Source organism: Podarcis filfolensis (genome assembly GCF_964270895.1).
Source record: "Podarcis filfolensis genome assembly, chromosome: 4".
Classification (NCBI taxonomy): domain Eukaryota; kingdom Metazoa; phylum Chordata; class Lepidosauria; order Squamata; family Lacertidae; genus Podarcis; species Podarcis filfolensis.
Window position 1 is genome coordinate 26,208,817 of NC_139607.1, and position 20,183 is coordinate 26,228,999.

Below are 20,183 nucleotides of genomic sequence, written 5' to 3' on the forward strand. Positions count from 1 at the left end.
CCTGGTTAGCAGTTTCTGAGCCCACGGATGGCCTCGATTCTATTGTGAATGTAGACCGGTGTTAACAGCGTTAGGGAATGAGTTCGCAGTTATTTCATGTTTCTGTATATTCTGTATTGTTTCATTTTCCTTCTACTATTTTTAATTGTTGCTTTTTACTGTGGACCTCCTCGGTGAGAGAGGAGAGAGAAACAGATGTTGCGCTACGTCCAAGGTCTGTACTCTTGCATCTGATGAAGTAGACTGTTGCCCAGGAAAGCTAATACCTCAAGAGAACCTGCCAGACTTTTAAGATGCACTTTTGGCAATTTAGCGTCCAGTCGTGTGAAATGAAGATGACAGGCAGCATGAAAGGATGGCCGTGGGCATTATAAGAGAAGCCCTTTAAAGTTGAAACATTTTGCAGAAGAAATGGGCGGGGAAGAGAGATTGGACGGACGCAGCCCTGGGGATTAGTTAACGTGTCATTCTATGAAAAGGAGTCAAGAGGGTGTCTTGGTCTATTACCTTTTGCTGGTGATTTGGTTATTACGCGTTTGGAATATTTACTGGTATATAAAGTAACTGCGACTGATTTAATTGCAGTCTCTTACCACGCTTGGAAGCATAACATATCAATGCATTTCTGATAGCCCTGTTGCAGCAAAGACAACACAGTCGGGTTGTTGACTTCTTGAAATAAACACCCAACAAATCCTAACAAATGTATTGTGGCATGGATTAGAGTCCACTTCACAAGATGCATCTTAAAGTTGTTATCATCAGTTGGCAGGTCTACTTATATACGTGATAGGGGAAAATAAAGAATAAAGAGGGTGCGGGGGAAACATTGAAAACCGTGGAGTCAAGGGGAAAGTGCAGTTTACCCTATTCAACGGAAGTATCTTCTTAAAGTTTCATTTTCAATTCAAGCGTTGTTTGTTATACAATTCTGGTTTAGAGTGAGGGGGCCAGAAGTTCTCAAAAGTCAACAGAGGTGAAGAAACATATTCAAATAAGGGAGAATGATCTCCCTAGCTACATATATTTCAAGATCTTGCTATGGAATCCTAAAGCTTATCTATTCTGGAACGATATATACATGAATCAGTTCCAAAAGCGGGGGAAATGTGTGGCAGAAACATAAACTGATCTCTTTAAGTCCTGCCCCCCCCCTCGCTATTTCTAGTGAGAAAGTAAGACCCACAGAGTTATCTCCACTGGGATTTCCTTCCAAAATCAGGACAGTCCCCTTTACATGGCATGTAAGCTGGAGGGGTTTGTTGATTGAGATTGGGCGCCTGGAAACCCATGAGTTTTTGTACAGATTTCTCATCAACTTCTGTAGGTACAATGCCTGTAATCTGAGCCACACGTTAAGGTAAAGGTAAAGGGACCCCTGACCATTAGGTCCCGTCCTGACCGACTCTGGGGTTGCGGCGCTCATCTCGCTTTATTGGCCGAGGGAGCCGGCGTACAGCTTCCAGGTCATGTGGCCAGCATGACTAAGCCACTTCTGGCGAACCAGAGCAGCGCAGGGAAACGCCGTTTACCTTCCCGCCGGAGCGGTACCTATTTATCTACTTGCACTGTGTGCTTTCGAACTGCTAAGTTGGCACACATTACAAGGAAGCACATTCCATTGGCATCTACAGGAAAGAACTTCTGTTCCAAGCATTGTGCTAGGATATGGGGCGTCAATTCTCCATTCTTAAAACAATCTTCACTATTTGGAGACCTGTCTCCTATTGGGAAGTTGAGAAATCTTGACGGAGGACCAAGAAGTACACGAACGAGCATTACGTTTCTTAAACACCCCCGTTCCATTAGTATCTTTCTTAAACATCCCGTTCCAAAATTGCCCAAAGGTAAACCACACTGATGTCCATGGGACATAAATGACAATAAATATTCTTAGTTAGGCTTCAACCTCTAGGCCCTTACTTGGGAATGGGGCTAGCTGAACTCACCTGAATAACCATGCGTAGCATCGACCTGAATGTTTTATAGTGTAGTTTCAAAGCAGCTTATACTACAGCCTACTACATTTTATAAATAGTGATTTCAGATTTTAAACAGTTGACATACATCCCCATCCTAAACATATTAATTTGAAATAATTCCCAGAGAGGTAACCCTGTTATATATTGCAGAACACCAAGGACAAGTCTCGTGGCACCTTAAAAATTGCCCAACATTGTCTCATGACTCACGAAACTTTATGCCACGATAAATCTTTAAGATACCATAAGTCACTGTTGATACTACTTCAAAGTAGAGTCCCACTGATCTCAATAGAACTTTCTTCCAAGTGAGCTAAGATCGGAGAGTCTTTTTGGTGAGATTCTTACACACAGATAAAGATATGATAAATATTGAGGGCTTATTAAAATGTTGCCCTTCCCAACACCCGCCCAGAAAACACCTGCGCGTCAAGATACACTAGCAGAAAATTATATTCCTTCTCAGCAAGCACAAAAGGCATCGGAAACAAACAAAAAAAGTTCCGTACAGGAAAGGAAGAGAAGAAGCAGAAAGGAAATTTTACAAGGTTGAAAAAGTCCAGTAGCTTAAAAACTAAATAACTTCTGCCGGTCCCAAAAACGTCTGTCGCTGCTGCTATTCCCTCCCCCGAAATGAATTCTTTGCAGCTAAACACGCCACGGTTCCAGAAGATCAGGCGGACACCAGGGTGCGCGCGATTTAAATTCAAATAATCTTTTTGGGGTGAAGCGCATCTTGAACCGGTTCGAATTGGCATATATATGCCCTCGGAATTTTATTTTATTTTTCTCCGTTACGGCCTTTGCTTCCTAGTAGACGCTTAGTTCGGTTCGGGTTATTTTATTATTTATCCGCGTTCCTGGTGGCTGTGTGTGACCCCTTTCGTGGCCCCTCCCCGAAGGCTCCCCATCCCCGCCCTGCTCCCCCCCCCCTCGCCCTTCCCCGCCAGTTCCATAATAGTTTGTACTTCTCACCTCCGGACGTCACTCCTCAGTGCGCCATGCAAATAATCCCCCGCCGGCGCGCTCCGATTGGCCAAGGCAAACTAATTTAATCCCCGTTCGGTGCGCGGTGTATGGCTGCTGGGCTCTTCTCTCGTGGTATCTCTCGGCTGCTCCTCCTTTCCCGATTCCTCCCGGGCTAGAGGAGGGAAACCACAGAGAACAAATTACTGTGCAAGTTCTGCTGCCTGCCTGGGAGCTCTTGGCTTCCCCCTCCCCTCGCTCTCGCACCCCCTCCCGCGCGTCCTTACTATTTTCTTCCTTTTTCCCTCACTCCCCCCGCCTCCTCCTCCCTCTTTTTCTTGTGATTTAATTACTCCTTTCTTTTATTCCCCCCCCCCTCCCGCCTTTTTTTTTTTTTTACGCGTGGTGGAGGCGGCAGAGGGGGAGGGGGATTTCCTGTCTCTTCGCCTCTGTTCACTTGGGACCAGCGGATGCGAGTCACACACGCTCCCTCCCTCAACTCTCTCTCTCTCTCTCTCTTTCGCTGTGGAAGTTAGCGGAGAGAGGGGGGGCGCGCGCATTAGATCACTTCAGCCGCCGCGAGAAGGAGGGGAGCGCGGCTGCCTGCGTGTGCGCGTGTGTGTGTGCGGGAGAGGGAGAGAGGCGCGCGTGTGCTGAGCCGAGGACGCAGGAGAGCGACGAGAGAGCCCGGGCGCGCACTTCCCCGCCACCTCCTCGCCAAAGTGGATCGGCCAGACTTTCTTCGCCGGCGCCGTCTTCCGCTTCTTCCCCCCGAGCCTCCGCCCGGCACCTGTTTGAGCCGCTTTTGAATCCAGCTGGACGAGAAACCGGAGCGCAACACTCTTGGAGAGGGAGAAAGTTTTGCCCGCCCGAGGAGATTCCCGCGCGCGCGCTTTCGCGCTTTCCTCTCTGAGCGCAAGAAGAAAACAACTTTCTCCCCTACCCAACCCCAACCCCAGCACCACCACCACCCCTCCTCACTCTCGACCGTCGTGGTGAACTCTTATATAATTTACTTCTCCTCGGCACCTCCTCTTTCCCGCCCGGACTCGTCCTCCTGGTCGGTTCCCGCTCGTGCGCTCTCCTCGGCGCGCCGCTTCTTCGCCTTCCTGCGCTCTATGTTTTGACGCTGTGGAGCCTGGTGGCCCCCGAAAGCTGCGCGAATGTATAGCATGATGATGGAGACGGACATGCACTCCCCCGGCGGAGCCCAGGTCACCACCAACCTCTCGGGCCAAACCGGAGCCGGGGGAGGAGGTGGAGGAGGAGGAGGCGGCGGCGGGGGCCCCAAGGCTAACCAAGACCGGGTCAAGAGGCCCATGAACGCCTTCATGGTTTGGTCTCGGGGCCAGCGCCGGAAGATGGCCCAGGAAAACCCCAAGATGCACAACTCGGAGATCTCCAAGCGCCTGGGCGCCGAGTGGAAAGTCATGTCGGAGGCCGAGAAGAGACCCTTCATCGACGAGGCCAAGCGGCTGCGGGCGCTGCACATGAAGGAGCACCCGGATTATAAATACCGGCCCAGGAGGAAAACCAAGACTCTGCTCAAGAAGGACAAGTACTCGCTGGCCGGAGGGCTGCTGGGCGCGGGCGGCCCCGGCGGAGGCCCTCCGGTGGCCATGGGCGTCGGCGTGAGCCCGGCCGGCGTGGGCCAGCGCTTGGAGAGCCCCGGCGGAGGCGGCCCCGGCGGCGGGGGAGGCGGCGGCGGAGGAGGTGGCGGCGGGGGCTACCCGCACATGAACGGCTGGGCCAACGGCGCGTACCCGGGCTCGGTGGCTGCGGCGGCGGCTGCGGCGGCGATGATGCAGGAGGCGCAGCTCGCCTACAGCCAGCACCCGGGCGGCGGCGCCCACCCGCACGCCCACGCGCACCACCCGCACCCGCACAACCCGCAGCCCATGCACCGCTACGACATGGGCGCCCTCCAGTACAGCCCCATCTCCAACTCGCAGGGCTACATGAGCGCCTCGCCGTCGGCCTACGGGGGCATCTCCTACGGCGCGCAACCCCACCAGAACTCGGCGGCGGCTGCGGCGGCTGCAGCCGCGGCAGCGGCGGCCGCCTCGTCCGGGGCGCTGGGCGCGCTGGGCTCCCTGGTCAAGTCCGAGCCCAGCGTCAGCCCGCCCGTCACCTCGGCGCACTCGCGGGCCCCGTGCCCTGGGGACCTGCGAGAGATGATCAGTATGTACTTGCCCGGCGGAGAAGGAGGGGACCCGGCGGCGGCGGCGGCAGCCGCGGCGGCGGCCGCCGCTGCCCAGAGCCGCCTGCACTCCTTGCCACAGCACTATCAGAGCGCCAGCACGGGGGTCAACGGCACGGTGCCCTTGACGCACATCTGAGCCGAGGGGAGGAAGGGCGCACGGACGGACGGACGGACCAGCCAAGGGGCGCGGGGGCGCAGTGGAGGGGGTCGCGCTCTCTCTCCTGGGAGCCCCCTCGTCCCCCTCGCCACTGCTGCCCATCTTCCCAGACCCACCCCCCGCCGCCCCCTTCCTTTTGTACAGAACAACAAGAAAGAGAGAGGAAATGTTTTGATGACGTTGTAATAAGAATCATAATAATTATAATGACAAATATTCCTAATGGTGAGGATAATGAAGAGAGAAGGTAACAGATTGCTCTAATGCTGCCCCCCAGTCCCTCCCTCTCTACCCTAAGGACTAGTTTCTGAAACTGAGGGTGGGGGGGAGTTGGGTTGTTATATTTTCCTTCTGTTGTTGTTGGGTTTTAGACAAACCGTCTGTGTTTTAACTGAGATTTTTTTTTGTACAGTATTTATCATTCACCCAGGAGCCACAATGCGTTTATATTTGCTAAAGCGGGGGGAGGGCAAAAAAGACAGACAGACATAACTATAATTGTTAATTATTCAACGATCTAGGCGACGCCAACTTTTCTGCCACACAGAAGCACTAACTGGTCACTCTTTGAGCCGCTTCTTGTGAAGACTTTTTATTGCCTAAGGAAAGCAAAGATGTTGGGGAGAACTGTCCTCGTTTATAACACAGTACCAAGGGATGCAAATCCAAAACCACGCTTAAACTCTTCTTCTTTTTGTAGTTCTTACGAAGCGGGGTTCTTTATTTTTTCTTATTTTGTTTATTTATAAAAACATTTTTATTTTTTTGCAACCAGCAACAATATTCTGGATTTTGTAAATGTTTATTACGTCTGCATTTTTTTTTCTTTTGTTAACTATTTTTTGTATTTTTTCTTCTTCTTGTAAATGCATTGTGGAATAATTTTAATTCATTTTAGGCGTTACAAGGGAATTCATAAATGTGTATATAGTTTACTAAAAAGGCGTTTCCGCTAAAAAAGGAAAACAAATAAAACTCTAAAGATGCGTTCGATTCTGAGTTATATCAATTTCAAAGTGAAAGTGCAACCAGTAAATCCAAAATGTACTAATTCATGGCATGCCTTAAAAACTAGAGATTGGAAATTGACTATATGTATAAATATAACGTGAAATATAATAAGATCAGCAACCACACAAATCCCTATTTGGGTTTAGACTTTTCACAGTTTCTGTGATCGCGAACAACAACAAAAAGGGGGAGAAAGTTTTTTTTTTAATGGTGTAGTTTTTGGATATTATTTTAATATCTGTTGAGTATTGTTAAGGAAGGCGACCGATTAAAATACTTTCCATAGCATTCCTTGTTTATTTTGTTTATTTCTGGCACGGGCTTATTGAAACATCTAGCTTACAGTACTAAGTTTTCTGTCTTAAGTTAGTGAAGCGGTTTTAAATAGGTTTTGACGGTTCTCTCCCCCTTCTTGGCCCTAAGGCTAGATATAACTCCAACATTACTGGACTCACTATGTTTAGGCTAGATACAATTATGATGCTGAATACTGATTAGACATAAAAACTACCAAAAACTGTTTCTGAACAAAGCCACAATTTTGGGCGGGTGGAGTGGGGTGGGGAGTCTATCTCTTGTCCCAGCACTGTCTTCTCTTCTTCGGAATACCAAGGAACCTTGTTTGAACCGTGAATGCTGTTACACTAAAATGATGCATTTGTTTGTACGGATATCCTAATGTTGTTTAATTGCATAGAAATTTGATTTAAAGTGACTTTCTCCGTTGCCTGATTCTGAAGTGGGAAGTCGATATTAAACTTGATATAACAGTAAAGACACAGTTTAGGCTACATTTTACAATTATTGTTTCAGCTTTTTTATTTATGGCTATTGAACGAAGGCGGGGGGGGGGGGAGTTGGGGTGGGAAGAGGACTCTGTGAAGTCCAGAGCGGAAACAAAGCTTAGAGCAAAGCAAATGAGTAATTGGCTCCCTGTGTTCATTTATGTATATCAGTTGGCTGCAGCTCCCGAAAAAAACTTGCCCCGGAGCAGCCATCGTTGGTTTTCTTTGAAGTCCTTGGGAGTGCTCCAGGTTACTCCAGAGTAAAACCACCCGCAGATGGCAGGCACTGCTCCTTACATGCTCCAAACACATTACCTGGAAGTAAGCTCCTTGGGTTTCAATGGATCTTTTATCGAAGTGATCTGTTAAGGCCTGTAGGCTGGGCTATTCGGTCTCTGCTAGAAATGGTTTGTGGGGATTAACTTCCCCATTCTCGGCCTTCCATATTCGTTTGAATTACTCATCCTTGGAAGTGGTCGCCAACCTTCGTTCCCAAATAACCCTGCTGGTCTCTGTAATACAACTTATTCTTAGCCTTCCTTTCACCCCTTTTGATATTTTGCTAGGCCCTCTTTTCCTGACTCCCTCGCTCTGCAGACCGGCGTCTGAAAGCTGAGTGGGAACCCTTGCCATGCTCTTTGGGCGAGTGTGTGGTTTGCTTGTATCAGATCCTGCCCTTTTACAGCAATCCAATCGATGTTGGACTTGTGCATTTTTCTCCCTCTCCCGCTCAATCTTTAATAAGGGGTTTGCCACAAAGGAAAATACCAGCAACCGGGCATCGGTGAAAAACCATGCCCGTTTCTTCAATGTACATGCGCCCACAAATGTTGGCGAAGTGTGTGTGCCAATCCAAATTTCTATACATATATATGAAATGTGAGCAATCCTTTAGGGTTTCCAGTTACCACTCATTTAACTGGCTGTTGTCACACACAGAGGTCTGATTTTTGGAAATGCAATAAACCACCAGGTATTTGTGAAAGCTATCTGCTCTTCTCTTTGCGTGCAAATAGCGCCAACAACTTTTCTGGAAGGAAGGGGGCGGGGGAGGAGGAGAGAGAGAGAGAGAGAGAGAGAGAGAGGGAGGCAGAAGGAGTACCAAAAGGACTTCACATTCTCTGTTGTGTTTGGGGAGAGGAGTTCTTAAAGTCATTTTGCTTGCCCCTTAACCCTCGGTGTCCTATTGCCTACAGCGCTACTATTAACTCCTGCCAACTAACACCCACGTTCAAATGAACTGCAACAAAACTTTTCAAAATTTACTATTATTCTTGTTATTATTATAATAATTAGCAACACAGTCTAGGCGAAGTTAAAATGCGTTATATGTTCACTGGTTTAGATTTAAACGTGTGCTTAACTCTCTCAATCAAATCAATGTCTTTGGTTAGATTGCGCCTCACTCCATAACCCAGAATCAGAATGATTATTATCCTCATTTAGTTGACTTTGTTCGGTGCTTTTGTTATTCTTATGTGCATGTATTTGCTTTGTTGTTTTTTCTTTCCGCGGAGAAGCAGGTCAAATAATAACCTTCATAAAACCTTGTTCAAAAAACCACAACGCAACCAGTTAAATGTAAGGGTTTTAATTTTATTTCATTTTTAAGAAGAAATAATTAGAGCTCCTGGGAAGCCACATGCCTGAATAATTTAATATGCAAAACTACATAAAGTTTTAAACGATTTCCTGATTTAAATGCTTTATTTTTCATTTTGAGATAGAGAATTGTTCGCCCTCTGATTTGATCGTCGGATCTGCTTCTGGTGTATGGAAGATTTCATTTATACTGAACGCACCGTTTTCAATACTGCTTGGAGGTCATTCCAGATACACTTAGCAAAGTGTATACAGAGCGAAACACAGGATGGGGAATGGAGGGCTTGAGGGAGCTGCTGGCCGGCCGCTTAGTATCCCTACATCTAGCCTTTCCACCCTCTCCCTCCAGGGTTTTGGGAAAAGCCAAAGCAACACCCAAACCCAGAACTTAAATCACAAAACGTTCGGCATTGACCTGCTGATTTGCGCTGGCTTGGAAGATTAGGGCTGCGGGCGGGCAACTCTGTTTCCGCCGAGTGCTTAGAACTGGCAACACCTCTCCCAAAAACAAGCATCAAGTCTACTTTCAAGCATCCCTTCCCCCCAGCAGAGGAGGAGGAGGTCCAGCAAGGCCATGGACCACTGCGCATCCTGGGCCCTCCCTGGCCCGTTCACATCTTATCTTGGCCAAGTGGGAGGCGGGAACACTCCGAGATCTGCTCAGAGAAGCGTGAAGGGCCGGCCCCGAGGCCTCGCGGGCCGCCACGCTCGCACAATGGGCCCCCAGGGGACGCCGTTGCGGTTGGGGGAGCAGTTTGCGGAGATGGCGGGGGCTGGTGGCAACCGATCTGCCCTTTCCCAGCTCTCTCGCCAAGCCGCATCGGGCCCCTGAGAAGAAGAACAAGAGGAAGGAGAGGGGGCTGAATTCTGCGCGCAGTGCCAGTTGTCTCTCGGTCCCCATTGCCATACCCTCCGCCAGGGGCAAGGCGGCCCACGGAGTTGCTCAGAGTCCAGATAAGTGGGAGCTCAAGAGTCCAGAAAAGGCGTCGGAAGGAAGCTGGCGTCGTGTGACACCAGGATTCCCCGGCGTGGCGTGATTTAGTGGGAGAAATCGGTTTACCTTATATAAGCGCTATTTTGTTTTATTACGCGCCAAGCCCCATTTCGCTTTAACTGAGGAGCCTAGGAGGCACTTCCTCCTATTTTACTCTTCCTCCCAGAGTCTCCCCCACTTCATCCTATGCCTAACTCTTGCTTCCATCGCCTCTTTCTTTCTTGCTCACCGCTTAGGCTCTGAGAGTTTGTTATGTTGCAGTCACTTCTGCCCCATCAGCACCTGCTCGGGGAAGCAGGCGCCTCTGGGAGAAAAAAGAAAACTCAGCTTATGGCGCAGTGAGATCTCCCTCCTCTTGTTTCTCTTTTTACCCCGGCGAGAGCCAGATAGGGACTGACTTGCAAGCCGTGCCAATAAGTTCGTTTTAGGGATTTCGAGGTGGACTTCTCCCCTTTCCTGGAGACGCAGGCCTTTCCCTTTCCCTCCAGAGAACCATCCCTGTTTATCTAGCCATCCTGGACTTCCTGGACTGGGATTTTCCTCCCCTTTAACGTAGTGCTTCCCCTTCCTCCATTCCCCGCCGTCGGCATTTTATCCTTCTCGGGATAATCGGTTTCGCGCGTCCCGGAGGTCTGGCCGGATGGGCGCACGTGTGAGCTCAGGCGCTGGGACTTGGGCACAAGGGGCGCAGGGGAAGGGGGAAGGACCCGATTGCTGATCATACAGCAACAGTTAGTTTCGAGTGAATCCCCCGGAAACTAAAGGACCTGAAGCTATGGCTTTCAATGGCACTGTAACAGCAATTAACTTTTGCTGGAAGCCGAGCATCTTTAACGCTGTGATCTAGGCAGCAGTTCACGTCGATTTAAGCGCTTCTCACTTGCATTCATTTTCTCCTCGGTTTCCAGAGGGTCCTTATGGCTCTTCCTCCTTTTCCTCATTTAGGTCTTAAAGATCTTTCACACACACACACACACACACACACACGGGCGCGTTGCTTCAGGAACCAGAACCACACACCAAGTATTCCATTTTCGCCCTATTCGCTTTTGTCCTGGACGGTTCTCCTCCGATCCTCTTTAGTTACTCCTTTTTGCCCTGCACCTCCCCACCCGGGGTCCATGCTTTAGTGTAGTTTAGTCACCCTGTAAAGATGAAGGTGGGTTTTTGTTTTGTTTCGGGACCCCTCGTCTTCTCCAGAGGACCTACAGAAACGAGGCCTTTCTTCTCGGGAGTGGTGAGGAGGAGCGCCCGCCAGGGCTCCCGGTGGCTGGACGGCGCCCCCGAAGCTGGTGGCGCGGAGCTCCTTCCCTTGGGTGTCACAGGAGCGGGTGGGGATGGAGGCCGTCCAAGTGGAGGGAAGCGGAGCGAATAGGAGAGGGGAGTCCTGCGGGGGGAGGGGAAGGGAGAGGCCAGAGTGTGTTTGGAGAGCGCGGGATTAAGCGAGGAAGAGAGCCCTGACCCCGGGATCAGCGGCTAGTCAAACCTATTTACAATCACCCGGCAGGAGAAGCGCTGATGGCTCCCGCTGCTGCCAGCGGCCTGCCCGGCAACAAGTGAAACCCGAGCGCCCTGCTGCGCTCGCCAGGGGACTGAGCCAGGAAGACCCAGGCCGGCTCTCTGGCGCGCTCGCTCCACCGGGAGGAGACGCCATGCCCTGGCGAGAAAGAGGCGCAGGCGTTTGGGCTGCTGCCCTGCCTGGATGTGGTACGGAGGTGACTGGTGCATGGGAGCCCTGCACTTGGAGTGGCAGCACCAATCTTATTCATGCAGAGCTAATTTCTGTGGCACTTTCCAAGCTTTCTCTTTCGCCTGACCCCGAGAGCCGAGGGAGGGAGAGACATGGCCGAGCAGGGAATTCAAGACACGTTTCCCTCTTCCAAGCACGACGAGGCTGAGCGCGAGTTCACACGTGCTATATGCCTCAAGGGTGGCTTGCAAGTGAGAAACAGGCTTCTCCTCTCATCAGACCCCACAGACCAGGTTGGGAAACCTGTAGCCCTCCAGATTGTTGGACTACCCCCCCGCCCGAATTGGTCGTGGGACCAACGACACCTAGGGGGGCACTGTGTCCCCACCCCTGCCCCCGACACAGCCTGCCATCTCTGATTCAGCTGTGCTTGGGTCATTCTTCAGCAAGGAGGCTGCGCGTATGAATAGTTATCCCTCGAAGGCCACACGGCCGTCAAGATCTTGCACCTCTCGCCCTAGAATGCAAAACACATCGACACGAATGTATGTCCCGCATATAATGATATCACTCTCTAGAAAGAGACATCAGTAGAGATATAATAATAATAATAAAATAATAATAATAATAATAATAGGGCGAGGGCAGAAACATATCAGAGACTTTGGGAAGTTTCTATAATTGAGGGGTGGTCTTTGGCAAGTAATAACCTTTCCCCCCATATATAAATTTTATCTCTTTTATGTTCTGTTAGTCCTGGGCCCCCTATTTCAATAAGGCGGGAAATCTGGAGTGCGTGTGTCGGCGGGGGAGACATTTCCAGAGACAAAACAGTTCCCCTTAGGGGCTTAGCCAGGATTTTTTGGGGTGGGGGGAGGACTTTGTTGGAGTGGGGTTAGAACCGAGCTATCGGCCACGGGATTGGTTAGTTAGTTATTTTTATTTGTTTACTTGGCTTTGGGGGGGTGTACCTTCCCCCTTGCACCCCCCCGGCTACGTCCCTGGTTCCCTTGCCATTTGCGTCGAATAACCAGTGTGGTTGTCTTGGGGGAGGCCAGCGGGGATCTCTTGTCTGGGCACATGAGAAGGCTCCAAAGAGAGTCCAAATCGCTGGATCAAACAAGGCCAAAAAGTCTAACAGAGGCTGCTGAAGCCTGGGTGGAATCTTCTGACAAACTCGCCAGTCCTGACCTTTGTCTGCCTCGTGTCATTTGGGCAGGCATCCCCGGGGAAGGGATAGTGTTTGCGGAGACTTTTCTCGCGCCAAAAGGGTGCGCAAAGAAGACCTCTCGGGCCTTCCTGCGCTTTTCTAGAGGCAAAGCGTGCCTCCGCTGTTCTTGCCACCTTGCAGGACGCGCAGTGCCGGCAAGAAAGTGTAAGAAAGTGCCACTGCCGGCAGTTGTTTCTCTGACACTTTTTTCCCTTCAGGCTTATGCAACCCGGAGCGTAGTTAAATTAACCCTTTTTACGCTCTTGAGCCCACCATTTGCCTTCAGGCAGTCCGGGTGGGGAAAGTGTTGTAAAATGGTGGGTGTCCCCTCCCTTCACACGCGTTCCTAAAACCAGTGATTACGAAGCTAGAAATAAGATGTCACAAATAATTTTTTTTCCTGAGGAAGCGTAGATAAAAGTGTAAGTTGGGTGGGTTTTGGTTTTTTTAAAATGTATGTCCTCTAGCTTAGTAGTAAAGGGTCAGGTGGCACCTTAAAGGCTACTTTTGTTATTACATAAGGGGAGCCAGAGACCATTTCAGATGGAATCCCTTCATAGTAATTCCACTTTTTGATGCCTCCAACTGGCATATTTTTCAATAATCTGTTGCTCTGGATGGCAGGCTGACTCTCTACACAAACCTTGTAGGTCTCTGCTTAAATGAACACCATCTGAGAGGGTAATGATGGTCCTGCAGGCAAAATTACATTCTCAAGTACCGGGGGTTTTTTTTGGGGGGGGGAGAGAAACCAGGCTGAGGAAGTGAGGAAATTCCCTCTTCCTATTGCAGCCATCTTCTCTTCCAAGGATGGCAAATCATGATTTATGGTGGGCGCTACAATATTTATTTATTTACTATCTATGAATAGGCTGGGGGACGGCGTTTCCGTGTGCTGCGCTGGTGCTGGCTCGCCAGAGCAGCTTCGTCACGCTGGCCACGTGACCCGGAAGTGTCTCCGGACAGCGCTGGCCCCCGGCCTCTTAAGTGAGATGGGCGCACAACCCTAGAGTCGGACACGACTGGCCCGTACGGGCAGGGGTACCTTTACCTTTATGAATAGGCTGCCAATAACACACTTCTCTAGGTGGCTGACTAGAAATAAAAGAACACAAATACAATATTAAAATGCAAGTACTGTATATAAAACAAAACAAAAAATGCAGCATAAGAACAAACCAACCAAAACCTTTCCTTTTCCAGCAGAGGATTAAAAATGAAACCTGTTAGCAGCAGAAATAAACAAGAAAGCACCAACCAAATATTGAGAACCCAGATGTTAATATCACAGGTTATTTAAAAGGCCTGGGTGGCTAAAAGGCTGCAAAAATACAATATGGAGGAGAGTAAGTCTCTTTGGGGAGACGATTCCATGAGAGGGGTGTCACCACTGAGAAGGCCCTCACCCCATCCTGTTATAGTACAGAAGTTTTAATATTCTATGCCACTTCCTGGACTTTAAGAGTGAGAGTTAAGAGCCAGCATAATGAAGGAAAATGGGAACAAACAAACAGTGGTGTTGAATTGAAAAGAGTGCAATGGAAGTGTAATCTGCAGAGGAAGCAGAATGAGATGCTATGCCAGAGTAGAATCCAGTACTTCAGACAATGAGTGGGGCTGCCTCTCTTTAAAGCAACCCCCATGTAAAACAAGTTACTGAAACTAGCAGATTAGAGAGAAAGTCCAGTCTCTGCTGTGCTAGTTTTCAACGTACATGGGGTTGATTTTGCGTTTCACATAGCAGAATATTCAAATATGTGACACCCATGCCTAGCCTATAACAACAGAAGTGTAGAAGGGAAGAAATAGTACCACTCTATTCTGCCTTGGTCAGATCACACCTGGAGTATTGTGTCTAGTTCTGGGCGCCACAATTTCAGAAGGATATTGACAAGCTGGAACATGTGCCAAGGAGGACAACAAAGAGAATGAAAGGGGTTTTTTTTGGGGGGGAGCCTTATGGTTGAGGGAGATGGGCATGTTTAGCCTTGAAGATATGATAGCCATCTTCAAATATCTTAAGGGTGATCACATGGAACAGGGAGCAACTAAACATTAGGAAGAACATTCTGACGATAAGAGCTGTTCAACAGTGGAACAGACTCTCTCAGAAGGTGGTGGACTCTCCTTCTTTGGAGGTTTTTAAGCAGAGGTTGGCTGTCCATCTGTTATGGATGCTTTGATTGCGATTCCTGTGTGGCAGGGGGCTGTGTGGTAGCTGACCTTTGTGGGTCCTTCCAACACCACAATTCTAAGATTCTATAGTTTAAAGTGGCACAATCTATTCTACCACTTCAGGATTTTGCCACCTCATTCCCACTTCATTCTAAAGCAGTTGTAGACCAGGCTTTGGTTCCAAGTACCTGCACTTGGTACACATTTAAAGGATTTCTGGGCACAGCTGGGTAGATAGGTTTGGAGGTCAGTGGGAGAAAGAATGGCCTTCTAGGTGAAATGGGTTTACTTGTCCAAGTTGCTAGCATCAGTCCCCATTGGTTAAGGGACATTTGCCTGAGGATACCGAAGACAAGGATGATTCATCAAAGGATGACGGATTTTTACAGTTGCCTCTTCGTCACCAAATGATTCCAACATGAAACGATCTTGCAAGTGTGAATGAGCCACATGTGTGCCATCACAGTATTAACTCCCCTTCTCCCCTGCAGACAGAGCTTCTGTATAACTAAACATGATCTCCAGCCATGTTTCTTTTCAATAGAGGTGATTCACCCCTTTAGTTGAGAATCACTATCAATGAACATGCATGTGTGGGGAGTCACTCTGGTGTAAACAGTTTAATGAATTCAGACCAGTATGTGATACTGCAGTCACCACAGCAGTAAAAGGAAGCAAACATGCAGCTCTGAGCAAATTTATTGGCTTCAACAACGCCACTAACATTGATATTCTGCACCTCCATTTCACTGCTGACCAATGCAGTCACGAAATTAAAATGCTATGGAAGGCAGCTGAATGGACAAAGTATGGGTGGGAGGGGGCATGTTGCCCAAATTGCAGGAAAACAGCTCCCAGAAAGCAGGGTAAAGCAGCCTGGAAGAGCTGTTAAGTCCCTCTCCTTTCCTTATCCAAATCCACACAGCCCCAGGATAAATCCCTTTCTGTGGGAAGGAGGGGGAAAGTGAGTCCAAGCAGGCCTTGAAACCATGGAGAGGGAGAGTCAGTTTTTCTATCCCCCCCAAAACACTGGGAAGGGGAGGAGGTTGTTTGGTGTCATGCCAAAGCCACAGGTGAGTAATTACTGTGCTGTACCAGGGATATCTCATTAGCTTAGGTAAATACAACTGGAATATAAGGGATTTGGAAAGAATGTCTGCCGTGAGAGATACCAAAGAGTAATTTGGAGACTGTTGCTTCGAAAAGCCAGTGCCAATTTTTTTTTTTTAATTCTTATTTTTTTGTGGTAAATAATATTTCAGTCTGGAAGTTGGATCAAGAAACCTCTGCTAAAGGAAGGCTGCACAAAGGTATGTCATGGGGATCATTCCCTGGGTAGATTACTGCTGTCAATAGTTAATAGGCAAAATAGTTCCTTGTTCTAATCCAGCTGCTCCTAGCCACAGCACGGCTGTAAGGCAAAATCCCTGTCACTTTCTGCAATTCCCAGCATTTCTGACAAAACATTTAAGCTTGATGCTTTGAGACCAAAAAAGACGGGCATATGATTCAAGCTAACAACAGTGCAGTTTAACACAGATGTTGTCAACAGAGCTTCGAATGTGTCCTCCTGCCCCAGATTGCACAGTACATGGCAGAACCTAAGTTGCAGCCTCCAATCAGAAGCGTCCAATGGGAAATGTTTTAATATATGCTGTCCTGGTGATTTTACCTAGCTCATAAACTGCTGGGAAGTCAGTCCTGCTAAATAATTTTGGGGTGCTAAAAGGGGAGGTTGGGGTTTGCCACATATACATGCAGGAAGGTAAAGGTAAAGGGACCCCTGACTGTTAGGTCCAGTCACGAATGACTCTGGGCTTGCGGCGCTCATCTCGCTTTACTGGCTGAGGGAGGCAGCGTACAGCTTCCGGGTCATGTGGCCAGCATAACTAAGCCGCTTCTGGCGAACCAGAGCAGCGCACAGAATCGCCGTTTACCTTCCCACCAGAGCGGTACCTATTTATCTACTTGCACTTTGATGTGCTTTCGAACTGCTAGGTTGGCAGGAGCTGGGACCGAACAACGGGAGCTCACCACGTTGTGGGGATTCGAACCGCCGACCTTCTGATTGGCAAGCCCTAGGCTCTGGAGTTGAGACCACAGCACCACCCGTGTCCCTTGCATACATGCAGTGCATATCCTTAATTCTATGGTAGCACCAAGTGATGATTTGCATGTGTGCATCAGCTAACCCAAATGGAACCACTTCTTACCTCACTACAGTCGTACCTTGGAAGTCTGTTTGACTTCCAAAACATTAGAAAACCAAAGTGCGGCTTCTGATTGGCTGCAGGAAACTCGGAAGCCGTGGAAGCCCCATCGGATGTTTGGCTTCCAAAAACAGTTCGCAAACTGGAACACTCACTTCTGGGTTTGCTATGTTTGAGAGCCAAAACGTTTGAGAACTAAGCTGTTCAAAAACCAAGGTACAACTTTATATCTTCTCAAACTTTATAATGTGTTTCAGTAGATTCAGTTTGTACATTCAGATGGGAGACATATTGCAAGGTGAACACGCACCAATGAAACAGCCCTTTGCGACTGGCTGCTGGGTGTGAGTTTGAGAAGCAAAGTATCTGAGGTGATCTGAAAGTTGTTTGCATGCTGCTTGACCCTTGTAAATAAGTAGTGTGGAGAGTTGGGGGACTCCTGGTAAGTAGGTTATACAAAGGGATGTATCTTTCGCTAGAGGGCCATACGCAATCACATACTTGGAAAGCATCATGCTCATATGCTGAGCGTGGTCCTCACAACTTTCCTCCCTCTTTAACCAAAGCTAATCCCTTTTGAATCCATTGACCAAACTGTTTGACTATGCCTAACAATCTATAAAATTAGGAGCTTCTGATAAATTATGAGGAAATAAAGTTAGTTATTCAGCACCTGTTCGACCAGTAGCCTAGATGACCCTCATGGTCCCTTAAAACTCTACGGTTCTGGTTGCAACAAATCCTATTCATTATGCAAAAGAAAGATGTACCACCCAATTCAAAGTGTTGGTTTTGACCTATAAAGCCTTAAATGGCTCAGGACTGCAATACCTCAAGGACCGCCTCTCTCAATATGAATCTATCTGGATCTTCAGATCATCCTTTGAGGCCCTTTGTGTGCCTCCTCCATGAGAGGTCTGGAGGGCAGCAACACTAGAAGGAGCCTTTACTGTTGTGGCTCCCTGCCTGTGGAATGCTTTCCCAAGGGAGGTTAGTCTTGTGCCTTTATTATACACCTCTAGGCACCAAGCAAAAACGCTCCTCTTCAACCAGGGCTTGGCCTGATTGATATCCAATACCTATCAAAATGTCTTGTTAGGGGGAGTTATTAGTTTCATTTTGTTCTTATTTTTATTTTTAAATCTTGTATTTTTATGTTGTGAACTGCCCTGAGATCTACAGATGAAGGGCAGTGTATGAATTTAAATAAAAATAAATATATAAATATATAAATATCACAAGATCAAATATTTTTTAAAAATTAATGTATTATTTATGGCTCAGTATAAATATGATATATACTTGTGGGATGTATTATTACTAGAGCAGTCAAGAACAACATTTTCCTGCTGCCTAGAATGGACACACAGGGGAATGTGGCTCCGGACAGGGAGGACTTCCTGTTATACCTGCTCTGGAGCTTCCTCTTCCTGTGTGTGATCAGGTAGATGGGCATGACCCTAGCTGACCAGATAAAAGGACTGGCCATGCAACCATCTCTTCCTCTTGGATTCTCGCTCTCCTGGCTCTTAGCAAGTGCATGGCTCAACCTTCGCATAGGATGGATCCCATAAGCAGAAAGTCTGAGATGTAGCTCAGACTTCTTTTCACTGTAACCACAACTAAAGCCCGCCTTCAGATTACTGCTGTGAACTGAATGTGAGCAAAACTTTATTATTACTTTTAAAGAAAACTGTGTTGTGTTATTATTATTTTAAGAGGGAAATAAAGGGGAAAGTTACAAGGGACAATCCAGACTGGATTGCTTAATTAAAGGATTCTAACAAATCATCAACTTGCTTCCAATAAGTTGCAAAGGGAATGTGCTCTGCTGTTTACTCACTGGCGCGAGTGAGGAGGGCTAATAACAAAACAATATATCCTCTCCTACCTTCCTTAACAATACTACGGTGCTAATTAGGCTTGGGTCATTGGGTGATAGCCCAAATAAGTTATACCCAGAATAGACCCACTGAAATCCATAGACTTAGTAAGTCTGTTTATTTCAGCCGGTCTACATTGTATATAACTAACAATGGATATTCTTCCTTGTATTAAGACATAACTAGATTATTGATCTGGATGAAAATGTATGTAGCCTCGTTATTTAGCAGGTCACCCTGCAATTATCAGGTGATGAATACCTTGGTTGTTCGATGCCTTTGGCATCTCTTTAAGTCTTTCACCCTCATGCAAGTCAAAAACGAGCACAATAGTTTTATCACATTATTCCAGAGCTCCAGGAGGAAAGGAGAGCAAACATAGGCAGAGGCAGAGCCAATGACAGGTCTCTAGCCAGCTCATTCTAGTTTGGTCCCTATCTGCTCCCCTGATCAGCTGTGCAAGGAGCTGAGGTGAAGGGGGAGGAAGATGATTGGTGCTGCTACCTCCTGGGCTGCTTGTAAGTAAGAAGGCAGCAGGTAAGGCCGGGCTGAGGTTGGTGCGGCCCCAACCACCCTAATGGAACAGCCTCTGCTGCCTGGATGCCTGAGGGCAGCAAAGCATTCTCATGGGCTTCAGAACCTCAGAGGTGGGAGCTTAACGCTTTGGGGTTTTTTAGGTCTGGCTTCAGGTTTCACGTTACATGGCATGATGAAAGGGAAGCTGATTACAATAAGGAGACATTGTAGGGATGTGTATAGAAATGAGGAGAGGATATATTAGCTAGATATCATCCTTCCTTACACACATTTGTGAGTTTAGCAGAGTCCCCTCCCCCTTTTGCAACAAAATTAGGAAGTTGTTGATTCAGCTGGTTACAGCTTTTATTTTGATAAAGCAAACCAGGATGCCTTGGGGCAGACTGGATTTTCCTGGTATTTCTCCCTTTTATCCCCCTCAAAACAATAATAGCGTTCTTAGAATAAAACATAGTTCACATACAGTAGCAATCTGGAGGCAGGCTTACAGTGGTAGAAGATGCATGATGATGGCAAGCGAGCAAGATGAGAGTAAGAGAGAGAGAGATGGGGACGTGATCAGCCTTTCTTATATAAGTTACAGCCATCTCTACCCCACTGCACCCAGGGGGAACTGGCTCCCACAGGGTTGACAGGAAGTCCTCCCTGATGGATTCACATTCCGCTGAGTGCCCGTTATAAAGTTAGACTTGAGTGCTCTTTCTGGATACCCCACAGATATGACTCTCAAAGGTCGTGTATTACCAAAGATGTCCAAGTTGCAGTGGCAGAGGGTCAC

At 48.1% G+C, this 20,183-nt stretch overlaps 1 protein-coding gene and 2 long non-coding RNA genes across 14 annotated transcripts in view; 2 read left to right on the top strand and 1 right to left on the bottom strand.

Moving 5' to 3' along the window:
- Positions 1 to 20,183, top strand: part of LOC310761289 — a 374,003-nt gene that overhangs the window by 338,655 nt on the left and 15,165 nt on the right. For both annotated transcript variants that reach the window (XR_014547331.1, XR_014547332.1), the window contains exon 2: positions 16,038 to 16,085. This is a non-coding gene — a long non-coding RNA (uncharacterized lncRNA). The remainder of the gene's footprint in view (positions 1 to 16,037; positions 16,086 to 20,183) is intronic.
- The window catches only part of LOC310761282, a 364,443-nt gene that overhangs the window by 194,617 nt on the left and 149,643 nt on the right, over positions 1 to 20,183 (bottom strand). For all 11 annotated transcript variants that reach the window (XR_014547308.1, XR_014547309.1, XR_014547310.1 and 8 more), the window contains one exon: positions 2,958 to 3,123. This is a non-coding gene — a long non-coding RNA (uncharacterized lncRNA). The remainder of the gene's footprint in view (positions 1 to 2,957; positions 3,124 to 20,183) is intronic.
- On the top strand, positions 3,132 to 6,607 carry SOX1 (SRY-box transcription factor 1). The gene has a single exon (XM_083610883.1). The coding sequence runs from the start codon at positions 4,112 to 4,114 to the stop codon at positions 5,285 to 5,287; it is 1,176 nt and encodes a 391-aa protein (XP_083467009.1). The 5' UTR covers positions 3,132 to 4,111; the 3' UTR covers positions 5,288 to 6,607.

Coding starts and splice junctions, on each gene's coding strand:
- SOX1 (XM_083610883.1), top strand. CDS start 4,112: ATGTATAGCATGATGATGGAGACGGACATGCACTCCCCCGGCGGAGCC.